This window comes from Ambystoma mexicanum, chromosome 10 (assembly GCF_040938575.1).
Source record: "Ambystoma mexicanum isolate Mex_15411 chromosome 10, UKY_AmexF1_1, whole genome shotgun sequence".
In the NCBI taxonomy this organism is placed as follows: Eukaryota; Metazoa; Chordata; class Amphibia; order Caudata; family Ambystomatidae; genus Ambystoma; species Ambystoma mexicanum.
Window position 1 is genome coordinate 12,835,682 of NC_090932.1, and position 7,362 is coordinate 12,843,043.

Consider the following 7,362-nt stretch of genomic DNA (forward strand, 5'->3'; position numbering starts at 1 on the left):
CGTGGCGCCCCGGGCGGTCGTCCGGCTCGCCCTCGCCTAAGGCCGGCTCTGTATACAAGCTTGAAGTAGAGAACTAGCCAACACAGAAAGGATGACACAAGACTATTATAAACACCAGAAATATCTCTCTATTGTGAACAAAAGTAAAAGATTAACACATTTTGTGGATCATTTAATCTTCTTATAACTAATGAGGAAGGAAATAACATGTGACTTAAATTAGCAAAAACGTGTTCTCTCGGTAGAACTTTGACTTTTTCTCCTATGTATTTTCGAATAAATGATAAACCCCACTTTATTACAGGTAATCAATATCTATGTTACATGTTGGCATTGGCCATGTCCCCAAAATCTTGCATTGGACCTGAACTGAAATATTTGTCTTTCATATCACCAGCTGTGCAACAGTAGTTCTAGACGAAATGTCTGATTCTTGTCTAAAATGAATCTTACGAATAAAGGCCTTCTTTCCCCACAGACCGTCTGCACCCCAACCATGTGGCGGGTGCACATGTTGATCATCTTGCTCGTGTGTCTCGTTGTGTCCACGTTTGTCGAGGTAAGACGCCTTCAGATATATTTCATAATTAAAAGGTGGAACATTCCAGATTAGGGATATTGCGTGAACCCTGTCTGACCTGTGTTGAAAGGTTTTTAAAAATCTTTTGTTGCAACCCCAGAAGTCATGTTCAAATGAGGGAAAAAAGAGAGCCCGAATTTCAGGAGGTTGCAGGCTCCATAAACTTTCCAAATGTTCGAGCAATTTGGCGAGTAACTCTCAAGCAGAAAAGCGACAAGAGTCTCTAAGAGCAGTTTCCTGTGAGAACATTCACTTGCACCAGAAAAAGAAAAACATGTTTTCTATTTCTCGCCGGTGTTGGGCCACTAGACATGGAAAGGTAATTACATATTTTTTCTGTTTCTAGAGTGGGCGTGCCTGCTCACACTAGAAATAGAAAACATACTCGTCCTATCTATAGCACAGCATGGCCCATGAACTGTGGACCCTCCTGCAAGGTTAAAGGAAGCGTCTGGGCAATTGGCAGATCATGAACTTGAAAAGCAAATGGAGAGAGTGGGCACCATGTCAATTCTTGAGTACCTCATAATCCTGTAATTTTATGTACACATATAGGTTGATGATTATATAATATTCAGCATTACTCAACAAGGAATAATTACCATCCCCCAAACCCGCAGAAGCCACTTGAGCTACTGGCCAACCCTTGTAAGGAATGTCATGGCTTCCTTTACATATAACCTGTCGATCGCAACATGACGTTTGGTATGAAAGAAAAATTGGTGTTTGCTGAAAAAGTCTTTAATTAGAAGACATCCAAAGGTATATGTTTTCCAAAAGGACAGATCAAATGCTGTGCATCTTGGAATGAAGATCCTTCATCAGGGAACTATTGGTCACTGGATATCTTGGAATTCACCGATTGAGTGCGGTCGAGTGGAAATTATGCAAACTACAGAACACCTTGAAGTGCAAAACAACCACTTCATGGCAAGCTCACACGGGCTGATAACCAAAGAAGCTCTTTGCTGAATAATTCGTTGGAGGACCACATGCCCAATACTAGTATCATGCCTTAAAGGTCTTATTACAGGAGCCACTGCACAAACATTTGATTTCGCTAGTTTTGATCATTTCCACGCAACCACACACAAGTGGTCATCTACAAAACTGGGATAATGGAGCAAAGGGCAGATGACATCCAATCCACAGGAACAATTTGACTGTCCAACCGCAAGCTGCCCCTAAAAGAACCACAGTCTCAACCGCACCAACCTTGGCAAGCCCTCCCCAAATGTGTCCTGCACAGGCTGGATGTGGTTGTGGACAGATGTGGGTGAGATATTTCAGCACTTGAGAGATTTGGAATTCGGATGCCAGCGAGCAGTGGCACCCTTTTAAAATCCATGGGGTGTGCGGGGAGAGTTGGGCAAAGACAACATATCTAGGCACCATCTGCTCTTATTAAGTTTGCTCCACTTGCAGATGGTACCAGGTTCTGCCACCCCTCAAGCGGGGGCCACATATTGAAACCAACACAAATAAAATGTGTGAGTGCAGAAACAACACAATTGCCTAGATTCCTCCCTACTAGAGTCCTTCGATCCTCTAGTTCCAACTCTCTGCAGATCAGACCTTTCTCGAAACAGAGAGGTGGGGGGGGTACATCTGTATCTTTGCCAGGAGCTGCCCTCTGGAACGGCCTCCCAGCGTCTCTCAGACTAGAGCCAGATCTCGTTAAGTTCCGAAAGCTCCTCAAGAACTTTCTTTTTCCCTCCTCCTTCCCTTTCCCCTTCCCATGCTAAAGCCCCCTGCCTGAGGACTGGTTGCCTGGTCCCTTATGAGTCTAACTGGGGCCAGGCCCTCCTCGACCAGTCTCCCCCACCCACCTTATCCAGCACTTGCCCTCGGGCACCCTTCCCTGATTAGCGTACTGATTCTGGTACACCCTACTCGCACTAGTTTACCCTTACCCTGCTCCCCCGGCACTTGACTCTTGGCTCCCTAAGCACTTGCCTAGCCACTGCACTGGGGGCCCCCTCCGCCATGCCCTTTCCCGTTCTGTCTTCCGACCTTCCCCCACCCCTTGCAATTCCTTTTCTGCACTTGCACGATCCAAATGTCACACAGCCTAGTAGGACTGTTAATGTTTTTCTCCTTGTCCACCACCCCGCCTTGTCGCTCCTGGAAACACCATGACTGTATAGGCACCAAACAAATGTACAATAAATAAATAAAATAGCTAATCAGTCCAGAGTGAAATCCTGGGGCATTCCATAGAGTGTCTTGAATGCTCCACCCTGGGGATTTCCATACAGTGTCCTGAATGCCCACCGTAGGGCAGTCCATAGAGTGCCCTGAATGCTCCACCCTTGGGCTTTCCATAGAGTGTCCTGATTGCTCCACCCTGGGGCTTTCCATAGAGTGTCCTGAATGCTCCACCCTGGGGCTTTCCATAGAGTGTCCTGAATGCTCCACCCTGGGGCTTTCCATAGAGTGGCCTGAATGCTCCACCCTGGGGCTTTCCATAGAGTGTCCTGAATGCTCCACCCTGGGGCTTTCCATAGAGTGGCCTGAATGCCCACCGTAGGGCATTCCATAGAGTGTCTTGAATGCCATACCCTAGGGCTTTCCATAGAGTCTCCTGGATGCTCTACCCTGGGGCTTTCCATAGAGTGTCCTGAATGCTCCACTCTGGGGCATTCCATAGAGTGTCCTGAATATGCCACCCTGGGGCTTTCCATAGAGTGTCCTCAATGCTCCACCCTGGGGCTTTCCATAGAGTGTCCTGAATGCTCTACCCTGGGGCTTTCCATAGTGTGTCCTGAATGCTCCACCCTGGAGCTTTCCATAGAGTGTCCTGAACGCCCACCGTAGGGCATTCCATAGAGTTTCCTGAATGCTCCACCCTGGGGATTTCCATCCAGTGTCATGAATGCTCCACCCTGGGGCTTTCTATAAAATGTCCTGGATGCCCCATCCAGGGGCTTTCCATAGAGCGTCCTGAATGCTCCACCCTGGGGCTTTCCATAGAGTGTCCTGAATGCCCACCGTAGGGCAGTCCATAGAGTGTCCTGAATGCCACACCCTAGGGCTTACCATAGAGTGTCCTGAATGCTCCACCCTGGGGCTTTCCATAGAGTGCCCTGAATGCTCCACCCTGGGCTTTCCATAGAGTGTCCTGAATGCTCCACCCTGGGGCTTTCCATAGAGTGTCCTGAATGCTCCACCCTGGGGCTTTCCATAGAGTTTCCTGGATGCCCACCCTGGGGCTTTCCATAGAGTGTCCTGAATGTTCCACCCTGGGGCTCCTGAATGCTCCACCCTGGGGCTTTCCATAGAGTGTCCTGAATGCCCACCGTAGGGCATTCCATAGAGTGTCCCGAATGCTCCACATTGGGGCTTTCCATAGAGTGTCCTGAATGCTCCATCCTGGAGCTTTCCATAGAGTGTCATGGATGCCCCATCCTGGGGCATTCCATAGAGTGTCCTGAATGCTCCACCCTGGGGTTTTCCATAGAGTGTCCTGAATGCTCCACCCTTGTGCTTTCCATAGAGTGTCCTGTTTGCCCCATCATGGGGCTTTTTATAGAGTGTCCCGAATGCTCCACCCTGGGGCTTTCCATAGCGTGTCCTGAGGACTCCACCCTGGGGCTTTCCATAGCGTGTCCTGAATGCTCCACCCTTGGGCTTTCCATAGAGTGTCCTGGATGCCCCATCATGGGGCTTTCCATAGAGTGTCCTGAATGCCCCACCCCAGGGCATCCAGAGTAGCTGACTGCAATGATGGGTATGGATTGTTGTCACACTGTTTAAGAGGGAGTTTGATATGCATCCTAAGACATCACATTTGCAGTCATTGATGACCTGGATTTTAATCCGGAGCAGGCAGAGCTTCTCGTCATAGGTCTTGTCGTTTAAAACACCTGACACTTCGGTTGGCCGCCACCGGGGGGTTGGTGGGGGCTCCATTCTGCTTTAAGGCATCTTGAGATGTGCTCTTCACAACTCGATAGAAAATCAAAGATGGGGCACCCTAGTGATTTTCACAAAAGTAACAGCCATCTTGCTCACTCTCATGGGCAGCTCTTTCCAATCATCAGCCAACATACAGATCTCACCCTCCAGTTCTCCTGCACTGTCACTATGGTGTTGCCACGTGGATCAAGAGGGCATCAAGGACTTATGAGTGGGACCCTCGCTCCCCACTTTCCCTAGAATGGGATTTTGGCCATATGCAGCGTTTTCTGCAAGACCTTAACCTTTCCATGTCTCCAGTGCAAACATCTTAGCAGGTAGCTAACTATTCGGACACCATTGTTTTCTGTAAAAACACATCACTGAAAGACCACACGAAAGACCGCATGTGCACACAATGTTATTTGTTAGCAGTTCTATATGTCCTCAAGAAACAGTTTCTCAGAACACCAAGATGTCTTCTAACATGTACCAAATTCCTTCTTGTGTGTAGGATGTAGTCCTGGACAATCGGAAGCTCTGGGTGTGGATGAAAAAGGTGTTTAAGCTGAAGCCTGGAAGTAATTACAAAAAGATGCGCATTGTGTTGGAAGCGGATCCAGAGTGGCCGCCAGTGAAGAGAGTGGAGTACGCGGAACCGCCGGCTAAGGAAGTCAACTGCAACATCGTGGGCCACTACAACCCCGCCTTCGACAACAGCGAGGCAACTCCTAATGGAAATCCCAAGACTAGGAGCACAGCCGGGCACTAGTGCACTCCCACGCAAACCAGGATCAGACTGCCCAGATCCAGGCGGCGGCCATCTTGCTTCTCTCCCAGGCCTGAGCATCTGCGGATATTTCCACAAACATTGCACTAGCGGCGCTTTTCATGCGCCTCATTCGCACATTTTGTTTATGGTTTGCAGTTTTGTTTTTGTATCTTTGTAAATTGCCTTTGTTTCATAGGTGAGACTGTAACGTCTCATTTAGTGCCTAAATAAGAAAAGCATGATTTTCTAAGCGATAAAGCTTATTCGTTATAGAATATAACCCAGAGAAAGCAGTGAACTGGTCATCTGACTCTTTGATTACTCAGATCTGTACGCTACCAGCACAAAACACAGATCCTGGGGCCTACTATCAGAAGGAAAGTCCTATTTAGGTGTGTGGTAAAGTTCAGAGCATTTCTGTGACCATAAACTATTTATTTGATTTTTTTAATGCTAACTTTTCCAGCCTGACATTTAAAGCGAATTGAGAGCATTTTGAGAGTATTCACTAATGCGCCTGTGTGAAGCTTCCGGCCGGCACTGCATGAGCAATTCCTTCAGGCTGTACCTAGCCCAAAAATGATTCCCAGGAGTAAAGTACTGGAAAGAGGTCATGTACTGCGCACCTAGTCTCATTGCACATTTTCCTGCAAAAAAAGAGAGTGTCCGGCAGCGATTTAGGGAGAGCCAGGTGGTCACTTTTGGCGATTGAGGAACTGCTGCAGTGAAATGACTGATTTTCCTAGGATGACACAGGTGGGCATAGTGGCAGAGTTAAGAGCCCGAGGGTCCCTGTGATCCACAGCCAACAGGCGAACAGGTCAGCCACTGGGCTGAAGCTTCTCCCATTCCTGCGATCCACGGCCAACAGGCCGGCCACTGGGCTGAAGATTCTCCCATACCTGAGATCCAGGGCCAATAGGTCGGCCACTGGGCTGAAGCCTCCACGGCCAACAGGCCGGCCACTGGGCTGAAGCCTCTCCCATACCTGAGATCCAGGGCCCACAGGCCGTCCACTGGGCTGAAGCCTCCACGGCCCACAGGCCGGCCACTGGGCTGAAGCCTCCATGGCCCACAGGCCGGCCACTGGGCTGAAGCCTCCACGGCCAACAGGCCGGCCACTGGGCTGAAGCCGCCACGGCCCACAGGCCGGCCACTGGGCTGAAGCCTCTCCCATGCTTGTTAATGTAGTGTCAGACTTGGGTAACCACTCAACACTGCTTTATATGACTCCCTCTTCCACAGCCCTGAGATCCCCACTGGTCTCACCTACCGTTGGATCTCTTGGGTCAACCCTTGCCAGCAGGAAGAAATGTCTTTCTATGTTAAATATTAGAGTAGGGATAAAGGGCATTACAGCGTAGTAGTGTTTAGAAGATAGTTTGTTTGAAGGATGTACATTGAGTGTGCACTTTTCCCAGTTCCCTTCAGAACCTGGGCCCCGTGTCTCAGCAGCTGGGCTGCAATGAGAGGTTGACGTTTGTGAGCGACATTTTGAATGTACATGAAGTGCTTCTGGAAAGTCCTGCACATTAATCATGGTAAAGTGTCTTACTGTAAAATGGAGACGTGTACACATGTTTTAAACGTTGACCATGTTCATGTGTTTACTAGAAAATAAACATGTTGTTTTATGAATTGTTTATGCTGCCTTGACTTTTTGTTCTGTGTTGTCCTTACATCAGAATACACATTGTTTAATAATGGACCCATTCCACTGATTGGATGCCTCCGAGGCGTGATTATGTTGGCTGTACCATGCGTTCTGGCTCCCTCAAGCATGGTCTGAAAAGGAACCAGGTACAAAAAGTTCTCTCATTTTACTACATAGCTTGCACCCTCAGGATCCTATCAGTTACCCTCATCAAGTCCTTTCTAGACCTTTCCAAATGGATCTCAAAGAGAAGGTCAGTCAGAGGCATTATTTCTCCAACAAGCCCAGAGTATCGGAAGTGATATCACACACCCCAAGGCATCCTAGCAGTCTGTGGGCGGATATTGATGTTGATATTGATATTTTATTTCTATCGCGCTCGTACATAAGTGTTTCAGAGCGCAACAAGGCAAGGGAGGGGAACAAGGGAGAACAAGAACAACAATCTTACTAGGCCCA

The 7,362-nt window shown here is 48.4% G+C and overlaps 1 protein-coding gene across 1 annotated transcript in view; it reads left to right on the top strand.

Moving 5' to 3' along the window:
- Nucleotides 1-6,815, top strand: part of LOC138492787 (probable cation-transporting ATPase 13A4) — a 302,290-nt gene extending 295,475 nt beyond the window's left edge. Inside the window, exons 30-31 of the mRNA XM_069620146.1 lie at nt 479-559; nt 4,992-6,815. Of these exons, the coding sequence (XP_069476247.1) occupies nt 479-559; nt 4,992-5,249 (339 nt within the window). The 3' untranslated portion in view covers nt 5,250-6,815. The remainder of the gene's footprint in view (nt 1-478; nt 560-4,991) is intronic.
- The last annotated feature ends 547 nt before the right edge of the window (nt 6,816-7,362 follow it).